The sequence below is a fragment of the Sesamum indicum genome, linkage group LG2 (assembly GCF_026168435.1).
Source record: "Sesamum indicum cultivar Baizhima isolate 11 linkage group LG2, ASM2616843v1, whole genome shotgun sequence".
Taxonomy (NCBI): domain Eukaryota; kingdom Viridiplantae; phylum Streptophyta; class Magnoliopsida; order Lamiales; family Pedaliaceae; genus Sesamum; species Sesamum indicum.
The window spans coordinates 18,504,777-18,525,663 of record NC_142658.1 but is presented as its reverse complement, the minus strand read 5'-3'; the positions used below and the strand labels follow the sequence as shown (position 1 = coordinate 18,525,663).

General features: G+C 35.9%; 2 protein-coding genes across 3 annotated transcripts; one reads left to right on the top strand and one right to left on the bottom strand.

The window, feature by feature from the left end:
- Nucleotides 1-190: 190 nt before the first annotated feature.
- Nucleotides 191-6,693, bottom strand: LOC105156123 (Calcium-binding EF hand family protein). 2 transcript variants are annotated; one of them, XM_011072173.3, is made up of 7 exons: nucleotides 5,887-6,693; nucleotides 5,166-5,268; nucleotides 4,996-5,061; nucleotides 2,504-2,677; nucleotides 2,321-2,417; nucleotides 643-783; nucleotides 191-578 (listed from the first exon to the last, which is right to left on the bottom strand). In XM_011072173.3, the coding sequence occupies exons 1-6, from the start codon at nucleotides 6,473-6,475 to the stop codon at nucleotides 658-660; spliced, it is 1,155 nt and encodes a 384-aa protein (XP_011070475.2). In that variant the 5' UTR covers nucleotides 6,476-6,693; the 3' UTR covers nucleotides 191-578; nucleotides 643-657. The 2 variants fall into 2 exon arrangements, with proteins under 2 accessions (XP_011070475.2, XP_011070474.2); XM_011072172.3 differs by having other exon boundaries at nucleotides 191-569; nucleotides 5,887-6,692.
- Nucleotides 6,694-8,764: 2,071 nt separating this feature from the next.
- On the top strand, nucleotides 8,765-20,438 carry CAC2 (acetyl Co-enzyme a carboxylase biotin carboxylase subunit). Its single transcript, XM_011072171.3, has 17 exons — nucleotides 8,765-8,941; nucleotides 9,083-9,153; nucleotides 9,946-10,271; nucleotides 12,877-13,018; nucleotides 14,087-14,185; nucleotides 14,291-14,347; nucleotides 15,214-15,285; nucleotides 15,892-15,981; nucleotides 16,349-16,408; nucleotides 16,528-16,713; nucleotides 16,812-16,904; nucleotides 17,013-17,094; nucleotides 17,323-17,429; nucleotides 18,860-18,935; nucleotides 19,441-19,487; nucleotides 19,581-19,643; nucleotides 20,120-20,438. The coding sequence occupies exons 2-17, from the start codon at nucleotides 9,103-9,105 to the stop codon at nucleotides 20,174-20,176; spliced, it is 1,608 nt and encodes a 535-aa protein (XP_011070473.1). The 5' UTR covers nucleotides 8,765-8,941; nucleotides 9,083-9,102; the 3' UTR covers nucleotides 20,177-20,438.
- The last annotated feature ends 449 nt before the right edge of the window (nucleotides 20,439-20,887 follow it).

Below are 20,887 nucleotides of genomic sequence, written 5' to 3'. Positions count from 1 at the left end.
CCAGGACTCAAACACATGATTAAATACAGATTCATAAAATCTCAGTATTAACCGCCAAACTACGATATAATAGGTGAAAGGAATGCATATTTTATCCAAGACAACATCTCCAAAAAAAAATAAAAAAATTGGAATTTGCAGGAAATAAAAAATTCCCACGAACAAAGGTTGAAAGAGAACCACAAAACTCTGCAAGAATTGTTTGCTATAAATTCAATCAGTTCAATCAAACAAAAGTTCAAGTTACAGTCAGTGGTATAAATTAGGTCTTATCAAAATAAAGTGAAAGAAAGAATGGACAAAGTATATAATAGAATGCTATGCCTGCAAAAGTCTCAAACTATTGAACCACAAAGATCTATAATCTGCAACAGAGACAGGAGAAGTGAGCTATGTGGTCATGCTTTTCAGATATCAAACTGAAGTAGAAAGCAACAGCAGGTACTTGGGCACACACCAGATCACATTCTAGTCATGATCCACACCCCGTTCACTTGCATCGACTATTTAATGCTATCGTACATGTGCGAAGAACAAAATTTGAGACGTCTTGTTACTATTGGGCAAACCTGTATGAGCTGTTCGAGGTTATAAGAAGAAAATAATGATATGTTTTCGAGCCTAAATCAGAGCGTTCCTCACCTCTCTGTGGTGGATCTAGCGGAATTCGTCGTGGTATCCGTAATCATCGTCGTCGTCCTCATTAAACACCGCACTGTAGAAAACATATGGGTTCTCGATCATCTCCATTAAGGTGAGACGACCATCTTTATTTGTATCCGCCTGCAGAGACAGGAATCGGAACTTTAATATTGTCCCAACTATTACTTCTTGTAGGTATGCAGTCATTATTCAAATCCAAGTATGATCCTAGAATTGATAATAAGATCTGTTATGCAAGACCAAGGGGGTTCTTGAAAATCCTTGAAATCCCAAAATTGCTTATGAACGAATCATGTTCATCATAGCCTCAAAACAGTTCCGTGAATTTCTCATCTGTCTCTACAGCTTCATGTCTATAAGACCTGCTGAAACTCTATACTTGGAGCTAAAGAAAAAGTGTATAGCAACAGCAGTAGTAGAGTATAAACTGACGATGTTGGAAACAATGTGCGTCCTATGAAAGCTTGCCACATGTTATTAAGTCGGCATGGATATGTATGAAAAAGGTGGAACTCACAAATGCAAGATGTAGGTCTCATGAAGGATTTACTATCATGAAAGCCCAAGCATAACAGATTCATGGCCCGGTTTATGCATGAGGGTTGAGTTTTTCTTAGTGGGGGACACTTAATGTCGAGCTGGTAACAGGGTGGACCTTATTGATGGAGGAGAACTCTTAATAGAACTATTGTAGGTTAGAAGTATATGAATCCATAGTATTAGATTAAGTAAAGCCTGTGAAGGCTCCTTGATTAAGTCATATAAGAGTTACGGAACAAATTCAGATTTATTATCCAGCTGTGGACCGAAGCAGAGAACAGAATGTCAGGCAAGCAGGAGAGTTTCATTTGCTTCTTGAGGGTACGGACTTTCTAAGGTATTTGATGCTGAAAATGTAATTGGATGGATTGGAAGAAACAGCAAACATAGAAATTACATGCCAGAAGAGAGAAGAAAAGAACCTTTCCAAGGGTTTACCATAATTACCCAACATAAATATCAATATTTCACAAAATCAGAAATATACAGATCTACAGGACTTCTCCAGCGAGAGAAGAACAACGTTCTCAAAATTTAAAAAAACCAGTCAGTTTTAGATAAGCATACAGGTGACCAAAATAACCTGACATGCTTGTTTTAGTAAAACCATACCTAAAATTATTTAAAAAGACTCTACAGCAGACTCAATTAAGGACTATTTTGGGTTGTAGGAATTGTGTTCAAAAGCCTCCATTTAAGTGGAAAAATTTTAAAAAGCGATGGAAATTTACTTTTTACTTGAGTCTATCATTATTAGCATCACAGCGACTATAATTTGGAAGCAACGAAATAGAGCAGATTATTAATGAAAATTGTTTTTGAGTGCGAGTGGGTTTGGGCTGGGAAAACAGATGACTGGGAGAAGGGAATAGCAAGAGTAAAGTAAAAGGGGGCAAAAGAAAGCCATGGTTGGTGGGGTTTACGGGAACTAGTCTTCCTATCCGGAAAGTTATTGTGCTTTCCTCCTTACTACAATTAACTCCAGGACAGTTTTCTGTTTCTCTAGTGTCCTTTCCCAGTTTCCCAAAATCATCTCATCAAAGTATTCAGCATAGTAAAACACAATTGTAACCATTTGAATATTTCACAAGTCATTCAATATTAGTTCAATAAATACCTGCTGCATAATATACTCGGACTGCTGTTTGGCATAATAACGTTCTGATGGGTGAATCTTTCCAATAATGGGTAGCAATTCTACGTCAGACAAGTATCTGCAACATAAGTAATATATGTATAACGTCAAAGGCATTTGTCCGAATCAATAAATCGATTCAAACAAGGATGATTAGTTTGTTACCCATCACCATCTTTGTCGAGCTGGGCGAACAACTTTTTAGCTGGGGCCTCAACTAAATCATCAGACTCGTGTGAAGAATGGTTACCCTCTTCATCATAGTTTCTAACCATGTCAAAGATCCCATGGAAAAACTCTTTAAAGTTAATCTTACTATCTCTATCACTATCTCTTTCCCTGAAAGTGGAAAAACAACAGTTCATGAACAAACGAGAAAAGGGTGAATAGCAAAGTAAAATAACTTTTTCTCAGATCAGCACACACAGACAATAGCAGAATAATATGGTCAGGTCGATGATATCAGAAATCATATTTATAGGCATTGTTGAACACAAATAGAAGAAATCAATACATTGCTCAATTACATAATAGCAAAATATTGACAATTTCATCAGTGGAAGAAGTTTTTGGGGAATTGACTGCACATCCATGTGCAAAAGTAAAGAATAAAAAGCTCATTAAATGATGATACTTATATCCGGTCCTATAATTGCCCATGCATATCTGTCTATCTGTGCAGAAACATCTATAAATGGATGCATCATTATATCAAATGTTTATGGATCAAAGCAACTCAACCCACATTCAAAAGATAGTTTTGTTAATATATAATCGACTCCATCTACCTCTCTTGCATGCGCAGCCTCGCGGTCAAACACCAACAAACACCCAAAAGAAATCATAAAGTTTGAGTTGCTCAAGGTTTTGGTCAATATTCCCAAATATCCTCCTACCAGTTCAGTCAAGTTCATGCTCGAGCACATGCATGTTGATGCTAAAAACATGAGTTTTTTGCCATAGCTACTCCGTTTTCCTTGCTATTACCTCAACTATGTAATAATGAAGAATTACATGAAACATCAGGTTGACATTAACCCTACACATGATTCTATTTACCCCAGCTACAGCATAATAAATAATCCATATGCTCGATCACGAGTAATACTCATTCCCTAGTTCAACCAAATTGAAGAATTGAAACTGCCAGCATGTTAGAAAATGGTCTGAGGGAAAAAGAGAAGAACAGATTAGGATAGGTGAGTATAGTCACTTATATGATTAAAAAACAGACATCCTTAGCCTTCCCAAGTTTAGCAATCGCAAAAATATTCTCTTCCACCTTATTGTCAATGTTCAAGCATTAGTATAAGATATCTTCTTTGCTTGTTCATCATATTGCCAGACTCTGTGATCTCAACTTTGCTAAACATTAATAAGTTTCTGAGAATTGCCAGAATAACATGACATTACAAAGCTAAAATATTGGTTCAAACAGTAAAGTTCTCAGAAAAAGATTACAAGATGACATTGCATATTGACACTTAACTGATCTAATAAGAAGACCACAATTCACTTCTGGAAAATCCCTCCAATCATTAACATGCTAAGATATAACAAAAACTACTTTGTTAAACCTGGAATAGAAACATCTACATGGGCCGATATAGGAGAAAATTGTTACTAGCAGCCTTAACCTAAATCTTCGCCGAAATGATTTACAATTAATCCGTCTGGAAATTGTGGTCAAATGCAGAGATTGGTTTAGGAGTTGGAAAGGATGGTGGTAATACCCTCTCTATGGAGACTCTGTGAATGACTTTGTATTACATTGCAGCCTTGTGTGAATCACTTGACGATCATACATAAAGATGTAATAACTAGAAAACCTCTCCCTGTTAAACAAATCTTTCTCTGACCGCAAAACACAGGTTAATTTAGGACTTGCAAAACTGAAAGGCCTCATTCAAACATTCGCGAATTGTACAACCTACATTAGTGCACTACTACTCCCTACTTCTGATTGCTATTACTGTGTATTAGCTTTAATATATAAGCTGAGTATAGTAAAACTATATAGATCTAGTAACTAATGGTTAAAGGCAAAACTACGTGACTAGAGTATTTGTTAAGAACTAGAATTAACCTTATATAATAGGACTATTTTGATGGTGGAATAATGTAGTTACAGGAATCAGCAACGCAGATTATAACCTTGGCATCATTAGACTGAAGAGGGTCAAAAAATTCAGAATGGATTACTTCCAAAGCATGGCAGGCATGAGTATGACATTTTCTCCTTTCTCGATAAGGGGGTGGGAGGGTATGGGGGATGGTCTACAGGATTCCTTGTATACTTTTAATCACGAATCACAACATTGGAAAGTTGGAACAAAAAATAAAAACCCCAAAAGTTGTCATGATTAGATATAGTACAATAGCCAAGTTGTCCAACTCGTAGGAACCAAATGTTGTAATCAGCGTCTCTGCAATAAGCATCAAAACGTGGACTATCAAGCAAGCCATTTTAAAACAAGGGCCAACAAGTGGTCGGAGAAAATCATGATGATGATAATTATAAAGTATTTGCTACCATTTGAAAATGAAGGAATAAAGCACTTAGGAAGCTACCAGAAAAAATTAGAAATAAAAAAGAAGAAACAAATAAAGAGCTCTCAAGAAGCTAGACAACTAAAATTAAAGAAAAGTTACAGCACCTTATTTCCTCCTGGCACAACCACCGAAGCAACTTTGGATTGTTTGTATCAGCTGGATGGAGAAAACTATAATTGAAAAGGAAAAATAAATTGAGTAATTGATGAAGAACACTGAATACACATAAGTGAGGCCAGGTAAAGTTGAACTTCCTAGCTGATCAGAAGCTTACTCATTAAACTCTGTAATATTCAGAAGCCCATCTCCGTCTGCATCAGCTGCATTAAAATGCTCCTCCTTCCACCAGCCCATATCATATCCAAATGAGGTATTATCTGGATGAAAAATGTAAATCAAGAACAAATTACAACTCGGCCACTCTTATGTTTCCTACTTGAGGGGTCACTTCTCCTTGTAAAGGCCCAATTTTACTGAAAAGCCAAATGCCACAAGAAAAGTTTAACTTGCTTATTCTTTGTATGTTACCCGTTATCAAACTTACAACAATCAAACATCTTTTACACTCTATATATTAGTCAAAAATTGGTGATTATAAGCACAGTATAAACCGCTAAACACATTAGGCAAATGAACTGACTTGTAATGCACATTAAGAAGTTTTAAACACTCTCTCTTCTGACTAAGAAACTCATATCTACTAAAGTTTTTTGAAGGATGATCAAGATCCGAACCACCAAGAATTAACATATAAATAAGCAAAGAAAAAGAGTTTAATTTCTGCTCACAGATTTGAAATCCTAATATTTCACACCATGGTTTTGAAACAACACCATTAATATTCCACAAAATTAAAGTAGTGGTTTCTAAATCTCCAAGGAACCCAGTTTAAACAACTTTCAATTGCTTTGACAACAATGAATTGACAACCAAACACAAAGGATTTCAAACCACAACAATATCCTTCAAGTCGAAACAAATCACTGAAAAATCACCTGAACTCTTGACCCAGCTAGGGGCCTCATACTCGGCAAACGACACAAACCCATCTTTATTCTTGTCATGAACTTCCATCTCCCTCTCAGTCCTATGCAAAACCTCCCTCTGCCCCTGCTGCAAGTTCCACTCTGTCAACTCTCCCTCACTCACAAAATCATCAACCGGGTCAACATCAATCTTCGGGAACAGAAGGATCAGCCTGTAAGTCACATTGAACTTCTCCTCATTGTTCAAATAATCCTCGGCGTCCATGAAATCCTCCCACTCGGGTTCCGACGCATCATGCCCCTGAGCAGTCTTCGACGGATTCGAATCGGAATGGAGCTCCGGGTGGTGGGTCTGGAAGTAGTGGTGCTCCCATTGCTTGTCCTCACGCTTACGCTCGATGTCGGCCACTAGTGGGTCGAAGGCGGCGCGGTTGTGCTGATGGTGGGGGTCGGCGGGGGGAGCGAAGGTAAAGTTCGAGCGGAGCTTGAGGCGGCGGTGGCGGTGGCGGCCGCCGTGGGACTTATTGTTGGAGCGGGATATGAGGAGGAGAAGGACTACGGCCACTGCAATGTAGATTATCACTGAAACCTTGCCCATCTGCTCATCAAATCAAAGGAACCAGCTCAAGAAACGCAATGTATCCCACTAATCGCAGTACTGTATGAATTTGATTCTCTCTCTACGCATATATAATCATGTATGCATCAAGAGAGAGAGAGAATAGGTGGGATGGTATGGAGGAGTGGTGTAGATCTGTTCGTAGTTGGAATATTAAAAAGAAAATTGCAGCAAAGAATAGAATGTGAGAAGCGTTGTAAGAAAATAATCATACATTTGTTCTAAACAATGATGATCTTTTACATAGTACTCCTTTTTTCTCTTTGATGTCTAGTTTGACTTGATTTCTTGGGAATTAATGAATTAGGGCTCATTTTATTTCAATTTTTTTTCTAAAAACTTTTTCTTTTTTTTTGGCAAATTATTTGTAAACCCACAAAACATATATTTTCTGATTTTAGCTTGATTTATGTATTTATTTTCTATTATTTATATAAAATAATCTTTTCCGCTTATAATGTGAACAATCTGGTATCGTCTTTTTAGAATAAATTTTATAATAATAAGAAATACGATTAACGTAGACAGGCATTCCACGCCAATTGCAAATAATAAAATTGCCCTGTCCACAAACCCCAAGTTAGCTACACATTTTTTCACGATAAAAATCATGGGACTCATGTTAAGTTAGAACATACAATATATCGCATGTAATTGAGTTGCAAGATACACCATTTAGGGGATATATGAAAATCAAATCATGTGTTCGTACCAAGCCCCTTGTTTAGGAGGTTAATGGTATAGGTACACGACTTATCTCGATTGCAATTACTAGCTTGAGTGGTTCATAAGTGTTCGTCTCCCTAACAATACGTCTTTTTAAGACAAAATAATAAAACTTATACAAAGTTATAGCATACAATAACGCATGGAATTGTGCATTAATCAAGTGACAAGCTGCATCAATGACAATGAAATTTGTGAAATATCCATTTTTTTCCTGTATATATATGGATTTTTTTCCCTCAATTTTTCTTTAACATATATTTCTAATTACATTATATATTATATTAATATTAATCATTATATTTGATCTCTTGATATAGACTGATATATGTTGTCCATTACATCAATTATTACTTACATTTTAGATGCATTAGATGGTTGTGAACTAGCCATAAGTGGGACAAGCTACTAGAGCAACACTCCATGTACATAATATTGAATGAAAATGTGTACATCCAACTATATCACAATTACAAATATAGTTATAATGATCCTCAAGTAAAAATAAATACAAGTCAAATCATTTCAAATGTCGTTCATAATAAAAGAACTTGATGTCGAATTAATAAGTTTGAAAAGCAATTCAAAATTTATGGGTCATGAATGTTTGGAGAGTTACGAACAATCAAAAAGTTATTTATAAAAAAATGTCCATAATAGAAAATTTATATCTATTTTGAAGTTTGAAGAAGAATAGAAAAATGAATGCATTAGATTACAACTTGGAAAACATTAGAAAATGAGAGGAAATTAACAAAATTTTCCACATTAAATGATATTTCCGTTAAGTTTAATGGGAACGTCAACAGAAGGACTAAATGTGCCAAAAAAAGTAAAAGTTTGAGAATCAAAATTACAACCTTAAATTATTTGAGAACCAAAATCACATTAGTGATTATATTTAAGGACAAAAAATGCACTTATCACTATTTTTTCGCTTTTAGTATTATGTTTATGAATGACAACAAGGGCTCGCCCCATAATGATATATAGAGTTAAAATATATATAAAAAATTATTTAAAAATTTACATTTAATATCATAATTTTTCTATTAATCTGTATATATATACATAAGTATAAAAATAATAAAAAAATATTAAAAAAAGTAACGGGGCCGAATTTGGGGTGGGTATGGTATGAAATCGAGATTTGCCCAGAATCCAGCCAAATCCAATTCATTGGACACGAATTGGTAGAGAAAAATACCACATTCGCTCCAAGTGGTATGGGTTTGGGTTGGGTAGCTGGATTGTCATATTTAATTACATTTATACAATAAAAATCTATATTTCTAAATTCTAAAAGTTAATTACGCACATTAATGATCTATACTAATAACAATAAACAAGAAGAAGCATTTGAGATTTAGTGACGATGTTTTATGATACTAATTTTTTTATTGCGTCGATAATATTTATAAAATTATTTTTATTTATATATTTATATTTTAAGAAAATACCATCAAAATGAAAACACTTCCCCAAGGGCAGTTCAGTCTAATCCAAAATACCAATAAGTTAATTGCACAAAGCCAAAAACCCTTTGGCGGAGCTTTCAATCTGCTCAAAGTCTCAAACTCCCTCGTTTTCATCGACCCTCCTCTCTTCAAATCTTCTCTACCCACTCTCTACCTCTCTATTTCTCCCTGTTCTATCTCTTTCTCGCTAGCAATAAGGCTAATCCCCGATCAAGATTACTTTTTTAGAGACATTTCTGAGGTATTTCTGCAGATCTAATGCGCCTAATACTTTAAGAAACTGCTGCTCTGCTGATTCATGACCGCATTGTTGTATTTTCTGGTTTCTATGATGAGTTTTGGGTAATGGGTTTGTCTTGCACTGCTGGTTTTTGTTCTTCAGGAGGATTTCTTGATCTGAAGATGGACTCTGCCACCATGAACTTTTGCAGCAAATCTGTCTGCTCGCCTCCTGTAAGTATATTTACTTGTTTGTCTTAGCACGTTTCTTGTTTGTTCAGTGAAATTTCGGGTTTTTGGAACATTTCCATTGTTGTTAATAGTGCATTTCTGGGTCTATGATGTGTGTATTACGGAGGAATGCATGTGAAGTGGATTCAATTTGGAGGGCCCTTTTAGAATAATTTAGAAAAAAAAACGGCTTCTCGTTTTTTCTGACAATTTATTTGGTCTCATTCGCGTCCTTAAACCTCTCTTTTGATCTGTTTAATATGTAATTACATAGTTGAGTCTGTATTATTGGGAAGTACATAATTCAGCGGCCCAAAAGTTTTAGGACCTTATTGTCTTTGGTGCTGCTTGTGTAGTATGTTTTCATAGTATTTGGAGAATTATCACTTTCTGTGGGTTGTTGCTCCTACTTTTTTGTGCACTCAGTGGATAGGTTGGTTGTATGACAAGCCGAAGAATATAACTTTACTGCTTACTTCTGTCCCTACCTACTTGATAATGTTTCCTATAGTAGGTTTCACTAGAAGCGGGTTGAGTGAATAGAGTTCAGGTTGCAGAATTATCTCCAGTTTAGATCTGTGCGTATGTGATGCGAGACCAATCATGTCATCTAACTGTGTGCTTCTGTTTATGCATGTTTCTGGGATGTCCATCTTTTCAATAGTGCATTTCTGGGTCTACGACTATTGTTTTCCTTCTGTAAATTTGTGCACTGCAGCCTTATTATTTTTGTTTTGTAGGTTGCCTGTATAGCCTTGGCCTATAAATTAAATTTCTGTGTATTATGTGTGCAAGGGTTTATTCATGGGGAGGACAACAGGAATCAGGAGCTCCCAGTGCAGCTTTATGGCAGGAAGTAGAGTTAACTTCCCCCGACAGCGAGTCCAGGCTTCTCGAGTTGGTCATAAATCTGGCAAACGTGGGGGAGCTCTTGCTGCTACATGCCGCGACGATAAAATTCTGGTTGCTAACAGAGGAGAGATTGCTGTTCGTGTGATTCGGACTGCCCATGAGATGGGGATCCCTTGTGTTGCAGTTTACTCGACAATAGATAAAGATGCTCTTCATGTAAAGCTGGCTGATGAATCCGTTTGCATTGGGGAAGCACCAAGCAATCAATCGTAAGCCAACATGAACTTTCATTTATTCATAAACCGTTATCGTTTTCCCTCGATCAGTAAGAACTTTATTACTCACTGGCTTGAGATATGTCTAGCTTGTCCTCTTATATAAACTTGGTAGAACTTGAAGAGTCACTCAAAAGACTGGGTAATCTGAGAATAAAGCACATTGGGAACAATATGTCTTTTACCCAATCTTACCTTTCTTAAATTGTGCACCAACTCTATGACATTGAAAGTTACGACTTTATGGAGCTTGATGGCTCCATATTTGGCTGGTCAGTTAGACTTTCAGTCTACTCTGGCACCTATGGTGGCACTAAATGACTATCCAATATCTGAGATTGCTTTCTGATCGGACCTGTATGTCCGATGTAACATGCACACATGAAACATCTTTGAACATTATTTTGATCTGTTTCCACGTTAATGTTATTCAAGTGTCTTCTTGTTTGTATATGGGAACAAGGCTGCAAGAAAAAGAAATGAATTTGTCTGGAGTAGGCGGGGAAGGAACATGTGTTTTTCAGCTGGTCTTCTTTCCTCTAATAACTACTGTCTATTTTCTGCTCTCTTGTGTCTTTCATTTTCTGTGCAGTAGTGTTATGTGTATCAATTCGTGATAGTGACATAGTTAGCTGTACAAGGGAGTGGCTTAGTTAGTGAGACCCTAGAAAAAAAATTAAAGAAAGTGTTGCTATGCTTGCACCTGATAGCCAATGGCGCGCGCCATGGCCCGAGGCACAGCCCTCGAGCCATTCGTGGCCTATGGCACTAGCCTTCACAATGGCAAGGCCATGGCGCCCGCCTGGGAGCCGTTCGGGCTGTTGCCCAGGCGCGTGCGAGGTGCGCCTGTGTGAAAAAGGGCCTGGGCGGCTGGGTGGCCCCATGAAATAATAAAAAAAAACCCTAATAATTAAGGGAAGTCCAGCAGAAATAAATAATCTGAATACATGATATTACACAAGTAACACAACAACTGTTCATCTTCCTGCCTCTTCTTCTTCTCTTCCTGCCTGCTGCCGCTGCTGTTCCACTTCCACTGTTGAGCCGCTGCTGCGTGATTCTTTGTGGACCTCTCTTTTTTTCTCTCTGTTTAGAACTTTAAACTGTTACTGTTTTGATTTATTTAAATTTTAATTTCTGAAATTATGTAATTGTTTGTAGACTTTAAGATATGACTATGTTATGTACTTCTTTAATTAAGTATAAATATAAGTTAAAATTATCAGTTTTCATATGTTTTAATGATATAAGTATGCTATGAAATTTCAGTTTCATACTTTCAGTAATTCAACTATAAGGCTGTATGTATTGTTTAGTTTAGTATAAAAATACAATATATATAAGTACTATGTATTCTTTAAATTTTAATTTCTGAAATTATGTAATTGTTGGTAATCTATGTCTATGTTATTTACTTATTTAATGAAGTATAGATATAAATTAAAATTATCACCTTTCCATATGTTATGATTAAAATATGCTATGAAATTTCAATTTCAGACTTTTAGTAATTCAACTATAAGTCTGTATGTACTGTTTAGTTTAGTATAAAAATACAATATATATAATTACTAATACTACGTATTCTTTAAATTTTAATTTCTGAAATTGCTTCTCTAATTTTTGCAAGGAAAAAAAATATAAGTATTATTTATTTATTTTAAGTTCTCAATTTGTTGTTTTATATGTCTTATTTAACTCCTTATACATTAATCTATGTCAAAATAATACTAATTATATAAATATATAAATTATTTCTTATATTTGCGCCATCCTTCAAAAAGGCGAGCGCCGCTCCGTGCGCCGTGCGCCACTGACTACTATGCATCTGATGGCACTAGTACATACCTCTTTCTAAGGTTAAACTTATTATCACCCTGCTTCAGCTTCCTTTCCCCTAATGAAGAGAAAGCACACTGTTCCATCATTATTACTAATAAGTGGAAAAGAATTTTAAAACTGGAAAATTTGCTAACGGGAGGCTAGGGTGGATAATTCCACTCTTTTATCTTTTGATTCTTTGAAACCGGAAAATTTGCTAACGAGATTTGATGTAAATGCATTATCTACTCTTGGAGTGCTAACTTGTTGTCAACAGTCATGTCATTGTTCATTTAGTTTTTGACAAGTTTTACTGCAAGGCTTCATATCTTTGGAGAAACTTATAATAATAGTAACAGTAAACTTGATCTTTCTTTGTGTATCTCATAGATATAATTTGAAAAACATTTTGGTTGCTTTGGGAATTCATCAAGTGTATACAATTACATCTAGCATGCTTTCTCCTCTGCCTCCTTTGTCAACCAAAAAACTGAAAAAAGAAAAGGTCGGTGTGTATTATGTCCTCTTCAAATCTCTGAGGACCATTCTTTTTGATCATTAATAATAGGCTAAACTATGTTACTTCAAGCGATAAAGACACAGGCATATACAAAACCTTGGAAGCCCCTTCTTTAGGGGACAAAATAAATCAGCAACATTTATCATTCTGCATCATTTACTATATTTTCCTGTAGAAGAGGAGATTTAGCATCTTTATGTTCACATCTGATTGTGTGTATTCTCTCTCTCTCTCTCTCTCTATTTGGTTTTCTTACAGTTATTTGGTGATCCCAAATGTCTTATCTGCTGCCATCAGCCGTGGATGTACCATGCTGCATCCTGGATATGGTTTCCTTTCTGAGAATGCTGTTTTTGTTGAGATGTGCAGAGAACACGGAATCAACTTTATTGGACCAAATGTAAGTTCTCTAGATTGAAATATTTATACCAAGTCAAGTTTATTGCGTGTATCCTCGAATCTTGGAATATCTGGTCTGCCAGCAAAACAGCTGACTGTTCTATGACCACATTGCTGATACTGATTCTACTCGTGGACCAATAGCATGAAAGCTGGACTTATGGACTTCCTTAATATTCCGACAAGCTATGTTAGATCGTCTTTTGTTGGGTTCAAGCCATTGTAGTTGTAATGGGGATGGTCTATGGTTTGAGCATTGTAATGACTGAATGAAGCTCGGAAATGTTAAACATATAAAACTAATGAGTGAATCGCTGTTACTGTTGCCATGCTAGTTGTTGGATAAGATTGTATTATCTCCTGGGAAAGGTTCGTGTTTCAGGGCTGGCCACTACCTATGCATGTTTTGTGCTGCTCATTGAAAAGATCCTGTCCTGTGCATGAGTTACCATTTTGTGGTATACTGATCTTTTCAGCTTTCTCTGTAAACTTTTCAGATGATGTGGTAGTTTGCGATTCAACCAGTTCCTGGGTGCTGAAAAACCATCATTTAACATGTCTGGGGGCTTGCATAAAATTAGATTCTTGGTGAAAAACCATGAACCTTATTTGTGTTTTGACTGGGGAGAGGGGTGACAGGTGATGGTGGATGGCCTTTCAGATGGGAGCTTTCTGTGGCAAATTGGAGATGGTGGTGAAATGCCTAGGATTTGACTCTTTAGTCTGGTTGTAGTTTTGGTTGTGCATAGTGAAAATTTTTAAGGATATCAAGTGGTGGGTGTTAGATGTTTGGATAATTGTACTAGCAGGTCATATTGCCTCCATTTACATTTAGTTACTATATAAGCCAATCTCTGTGGGTGGTAAATATTTCTGATGGATGCATGCACTCTCCACCCAGACCTAAAAACTTTTACAGTCAAATTAACATGTTTGATTGTTGTTCTTTCTCCAATGTTACTTTTCATTCCAAATACACAGGCTCTTCATAATGTTGGTTTTCCCAATATCATCTTGATAACTGCTTTGACATTATGAAATTACAACTTTGAAATTTCTAACCTTGCAGCCTGAGAGCATCAGGATCATGGGTGACAAGTCAACTGCTAGGGATACAATGAAGAATGCTGGAGTTCCGACTGTTCCTGGAAGTGATGGATTGTTAAAGGTATTGTCTTTTGTCGAGATCAGTACAACTTTTCCTGGTAAATCCAATATTCAGTTTTCTATGCTTATCCTTTTTTTTTTTATCAAATGATTCTTGTCATTGCAGAGTACTGAAGAAGCAGTGAGACTTGCGGATGAGATTGGTTATCCTGTCATGATCAAGGTAAATTTAGGACATATCCTGCTTATCAAGTATCAAATATTCCATGTGAAGATTAAATAAGATTGCTGCATAAAAAAATAGTGCAGTACGTGGAATTATATTTAGATGCCTTAGGCAATTTTTAATATAAGAAGAGTTGCTTTCTGTGTCAGTTTAGGTTGGCATATTGTGGCATTTGCTGGTTCAGTATTTGTTTTACCTACTAATCAGTTACTTGTAAAATATCTTTGCATGTAGTCACTAGGATGGTGCATGATCCACATTGTAAGATATCATTATCTACCTTAATGAGGCTTTCAGCATATGCCTCCACATTATGTGATGCAGCAAATTATTCATCATCGGGAGGCATTACTGTTTCAGTTTCTTGTTATATATAGCATATGATGCATGTTTGAGGTTCATATTCTTTTGCCATAGGTATATATCTACTCAAATATGCATCATATGCCAAGTATAACAAATACTGATATTCTTTTGAATGGACATACTTATATAAGTATATAATACAAGTGTCTGTTTGAAGTATTCTCTACTAAGCCTAGAAGCCCGTTTAGTAAGAAATGATGAGGTATCCTAATCCATCACTAAAGTGAGTGGTGCGAAAATCTCTCCTATTTTATGTTGATGTATTGCCCAGATAATGAATGCTTTTTATACAATTCCTCTAGAATCTCCTTTCAACCTCATGCCCTATTAATCTCAAGTACTTTTTCTACTCCCAAATTTTATTTAGAAGTACATTCGGTAAAGTTATTTGTGACATGGAATTGCAACAAACAAGTTGTGATACACAGATTAGTCTTTCTACTGGAAACATCGTAGACGTAGTTGCTTTGGCTTACATCTACTTTATCCTCTTGAAGGCAACAGCTGGTGGAGGAGGACGTGGAATGCGCCTTGCTAAAGAACCTGATGAGTTTGTGAAGTTGTTGCAGGTATTCCATGTTTCCCTGAATTTCCTCATCAAGTAATCTGTCCATTGTGTCTTTAATTGACTGACATGAACTAATCATTCACCTCTTAAATGTTGCAACCTTTCCACAAATATTTACAAACTCTTGTGGTTAAGATTCTTTTGGTTTGCGAGAATATCACGAGTATCACCTGTCAACATGCGGTCTATTGTCAGATCTCTTCCTTATGCAAGTCGTAAAGCAATCATGTGAAGTTTTACTGTTCTGATTTATTGGAAGCGGCTTTATCTAGCATGGTTCTACTTGAAGCATGGTTTTTTTTGATCTACCTCTGTCTAGTGCCACATGGTCGCTGAAGGGGAATTAATTATCCAATACATTGCTTTGCTTGCTGTACTGATTTTCAAATCATAAATTCAACATTTATGTCAAGCCTGAAAGTTCATATTCTCCAGATGCATATACTGTACATAACCTGTCATTGAAGTTCTGATGTTGTTCATACCTGCTATAGTTTGAGTTAAATAGTCCATACTGTTGCTTCTAAAATTTATTCTTCTATTTCCATTTCATGATGTTAATTCTGATGAAGTGATGGCTTATGTTTTATTTCTTTTTGGGGGACAGCAAGCTAAAACTGAGGCTGCAGCTGCATTTGGTAATGATGGAGTTTACCTAGAGAAGTTTATCCAGAATCCAAGGCATATTGAATTTCAGGTAGTAAATAAGCTTATTTTGTTACCAAGTTTCAAATTCAATTGTACTTCATATGATGTTAACAAAATTCAGTTTAAAATTTGTTCAACTGACTCTGAAGAGATCTAAATAGATCAATGTTATACGAAAGTATCTCAACTAAACTGGACCGGGGAGCCTGAGAAATGACCCAAATTGTTAGATATTATTTAACTTCTGGACAGACTAACCACAAGAGGATAAACTATACCTTAGCGCATATCAATCTGCTGCCCTTTGCTGAAATTTAGGAGCGTCTGGTTGCTTGCATTTATGTTAATGCTTCACTTTGGCATGCATATTTCTGAATTTATGACTTTGACACCTGTACCTTATGTCACTTATACAGGTTTTGGCTGACAAATATGGTAATGTTGTGCACTTTGGGGAACGTGATTGTAGTATTCAGGTAGACATCACAAAATGCAATAATTGAGCTTGTTCAGCTAGTTGTCATTTTATGAAAGTATGCTTCTTGGTGTAAGCCTGAGTGGTAGGTGATGATTCATTCAAAATGCTTGTTTGCAGAGGAGAAACCAGAAGTTGCTAGAAGAAGCACCTTCTCCCGCATTAACACCAGAGTTGCGGAAAGCCATGGGTGATGCAGCAGTAGCAGCGGCAGCATCCATAGGTTACATAGGTGTTGGTACAATCGAATTCCTTTTGGATGAAAGAGGATCATTTTACTTTATGGAGATGAACACTAGGATCCAGGTGAAAAGAGAGAAGCTCAGACAATCTACTGGAGTAAATACTTATCTGAGCTTCATCCTTGATATATATAATTACCATTTTCTTTTATCATGTGATAGGTGGAGCATCCAGTTACAGAAATGATATCATCGGTTGACCTAATTGAGGAACAGATTCGTGTGGCTAGGGGAGAGAAACTTCGCTACACACAGGTATTTATATATTTTTCTTAACAATCACGGGTATATTTATCATGGTCTTCTAATACTTTTGCTCTAAACTGCATTCTGTAATTGGTATGAACATTTTCTTATCTATAGGAAGATATTGTACTGAGAGGTCATTCAATTGAATGCCGTATCAATGCAGAAGATGCTTTCAAAAACTTCAGACCTGGACCAGGTATGCTTTTGAATTCTGTGTGTGCTGTGGAATTCTTTTCTGCTACAATTGAATCAATCCTTCAAATTGAAGTTCTTTAAATTCCAAATTGGTACCTATTGCAACAAAAGGGAATGAGAAAATCATGTACAAACATGGATCAATAAGTGATCTTGTGCGCTAGGCCGCAGCACTTCATTTGGTGGTTGTTATCTTCCATTTTAATTTCTGTTCTGTTGACGTGAACAGGAAGGATAACTGCGTACCTGCCTGCTGGAGGTCCATTTGTGCGAATGGATAGCCATGTTTATCCAGATTATGTGGTTCCACCTAGCTACGATTCCCTGCTTGGAAAGGTTTGCCCATTTTGTTTGTTGTGAATTTACACTCTAGTATTGCGATAGAAATGCTTAGAACCTTTCTACTTCATTTGGCATTAATGGAAATAAGATGGAGATAATTAGATAATTACACATTAATATTTACTTGACATTTGCTTCTAAGCATATTTTATTACCCTCGATTTTCAATAATCTTTCTGTAATGCAAGTCAAGGAATTCATTCGCATTTGAGCTTTCCCAATGGAAGGAAAACTTATTGAAATTCTCTAATGTGTGGAAATATCTGAAAAAATAATATATAAATGGATAGCATCGAACTCGACTTCGACTAGGATTATCTAAATGAACCCATTACCCCTTCTAGGTACTCTATATCCATTTTGAAGGATTATGTATAGGGATGGCAATTGGACAGGTTTAGAGTGGGTCTGGCTGAATCTGAGACCTGCCATTGCATACTTTTTGTTTGTCCGAGACCCGCCCCATCCACTCCAAAGTGGCTGCCCTGACTCCAGATGCAGCGAGTCTAACATGCAAAACCTAATCAAATTTTCTTTTTACTTCAATTAATAAATATATTGATGTTAAAAAGTTAAGATTATTGTTTATAAGTATCTAATAAACTATTATTATATCCAAGATACAATTTATTTTACAGATATATGTATTAAATAAAAGTAAAAATTAAATAAATAGTATATTTATAAATATTATTCAGGGTAGGTTGTCGATTAGACCTGAGACCCACCCTCGAACCCAATCTGGTCCAAAAAGTTAGAACCTGTCCCTGAACCCGAAAGTTAGACTGGGTGGGTTGAGTTTGGGGCGGGCCTTGGTCTACCTACCCTAATTGCCATCCCTGCATATAACGATGCATCTATAGTTTGGATGGTATATTAGTAATTAGAAGTATGAGCAGTACACGCGGCGGCATCAAATTGAAGTTACTGTCCTCTAATGCAATTAAAACTTGTATTGAACTCTGATGCAATTATATATTGTTGCTTGTTTTGCCATTTATGACGATGATTTTTGCTTTTGGATATATATTTATATATGTATGTGTGTATATTAGACATGGTGGAAGCAATTAACATCTTCTTGGTAGTTGACAATCGTCCACATCGTGCTCTTTTCAATCTCAGAAAGAATGTTACAGTTATATCTCTAAGGAATTATTAGATTCCATTCCATGTTATAGTATGTTAGGGAAATTAATATATGTTCCAGATTTCTGTCATTGTTAAATATGTAAGTTTCTTCTTCAATATTTGCTACAGCCAACAAGAAACTTCATTGAACTATTAACTGTTCAATTCCTACCTGTTATGTTAATGTGTTAGCATAATGTTATGCTTGATGTACTCTTATTTCCTTCTTTTATTTATTAAATTGAAAATTTTACCTTTCTGAGTCCTAATATGTTGCAATATTTCAATTTTAGCTTATTGTCTGGGGTCCAACCAGAGAAAGGGCAATCGAACGCATGAAGAGGGCTCTTAATGATACCATCATCACTGGTAATAATTTGTGGCTTTCATTATGTAATGGTCTTATGGTCAGGTTCATGGCATCAGTAACATTCAGAAGTAAGGAACGGAATGAGCCAAGTTGTGTCAGTGTCATTAACAGTATTTTTGCTCATTGTACTCTGCATCTTCGACTTCAATTTTGTGAAAATACACCCCGTTGGTTGCTCAAATTATTCATTACAATCTGTCAAAAGGATTCTATCTATTTATTTTCTCTGTTCTTGTCTGTATCTCATCTATACTCAAGCTAGGGGATAATTTACTACGTTCCATCTCAGACCGGGACTCTTAATTGTAAAGCATATTTTTTCTTTTGTGATTAAATTCTGGGTCTCTATTAATTTTTTACTAGGCGAGTTTGTCTCCTCAAGAGATTTTAACTGAAAGTCCTCAATCTTGATGCTCATTTCTGTTAAATTTTTGCATGGTATAATCCAATACCTGTCTCTTTAGTGGCCCTATCTGTTCTAAAATCAATTTTCTTTGTGGCTAGGGGTTCCTACAACAATTGATTACCATAAGCTTATTCTTGATATTGAGGTAGGTTGTTACAGTTTACGGAAATTGGTACGCCATTGTTTTAAACTTGTATTCATCTTCAAGAACTTAAACTTGTGTCTTGCTTATGCGTAGGACTTCAAAAATGGAAAGGTGGATACAGCTTTTATTCCAAAACACGAAGAAGAGCTCGCAGCGGTAAGGAACTCTTCTTTGATTATGATATGAGATGACTGTTCTCAAACTTGGCTATTCTTTACTCACCTATGGGAGCACCACTCACCATCATTCGTGTGACCTTATATGCATGTAATAAGATCACATGAAACTTAGATGTTTGTTACAGACGGTCCTAAAATCATGGTGTTGATGACAAAATTAATTCGTGACCATGTTGATCATTTTTCTCTTCTATGTTGCATCTTTGACAAGAAAAGATTTAAGGATACTAAAAAGACCCCTCTAAACATGCACTAAAATGAGAGAATCAACGAATAAATCCAAAACTCTTCTTGGATCTACACCTCTTCTTTTTCTTTGCTACGACTTTCCTTACACCTAGTACTGCTTTATACACTGCACTCTCCGATGTCTGCTGGTATGTTGTCACCATCCTTATATCAACTCCACATTTTGTGGGCAATAGTTTAACTTTCAAAATTCTATGATTGCAGCCTCAACCAACTCAACCCGCAACCACACAGAAACAGCTGATTAGCACTTCAGCTTGAGATACTCTCAACGGCGTCCCTGGAAGCAAAGCTCTCTCTTTGATTTCTCCAATTCGGTATCGTCTCCCCAACTACATATTGTCTTTGTCAGTCAACTACTAACATTTTTGGTCACATGTATTCACATGTACGAATGGACGCCATAATTTATTTTTTCCTCAATTTTATCATATCAAACGAGCGTCGAATGTAAGTGATGGATTCAACCAACTGTTTGTTCAGTCTTTCTTGGTATAAAAGTTCATCATCAGCAGTTCATAAATGGCAACATTTCTTTCTGTCTTCCTCCAACCTGCAACCCCCCTGAATGGGAAAATTAGGAAGAAAATTATCTTAATGATCGATCCATCCTGCACTGATGTGTGCACAATTATTAGCTGGGGATAATTACATGACACCTGAAAAGTATGGTGAATTTTCTTTAGTTATATTTTATATTTCTCTAGTTAAATCAATTCTTTTCTTTTTCCTTCCTTTTATGAATAATTATATTATATTTTTTAATTTAATCTTTTTTTTTCCACCTATCCTAAATCCAATAAATACAAAAAATAATTTCATAGAACTTTAATAAAACTTGCAATTTGTTTTTAAAAAAATTGAAAAACAAGGGATCGAGTGTGCAAAGAACGCCAGAAAACATTTCAACTCAATCAGTTCTTTTATAATATAATCAAAGTAAAGGAATATTTATATAACTATCGCAATCAA

Bases quoted from the DNA above. Each gene is read 5' to 3' on its own strand.
- LOC105156123 (XM_011072173.3), bottom strand. From the start codon at position 6,475: ATGGGCAAGGTTTCAGTGATAATCTACATTGCAGTGGCCGTAGTCCTT. The intron at 5,269-5,886 runs GTGATTTTTCAG...TTTTTCATCCAG, and splicing joins TAGCTGGGTCAAGAGTTCAG to ATAATACCTCATTTGGATAT. The intron at 2,418-2,503 runs GTAACAAACTAA...CTTATGTTGCAG, and splicing joins CTCGACAAAGATGGTGATGG to ATACTTGTCTGACGTAGAAT.
- CAC2 (XM_011072171.3), top strand. From the start codon at position 9,103: ATGGACTCTGCCACCATGAACTTTTGCAGCAAATCTGTCTGCTCGCCT. The intron at 19,488-19,580 runs GTAGGTTGTTAC...GCTTATGCGTAG, and splicing joins AGCTTATTCTTGATATTGAG to GACTTCAAAAATGGAAAGGT. The intron at 19,644-20,119 runs GTAAGGAACTCT...CTATGATTGCAG, and splicing joins ACGAAGAAGAGCTCGCAGCG to CCTCAACCAACTCAACCCGC.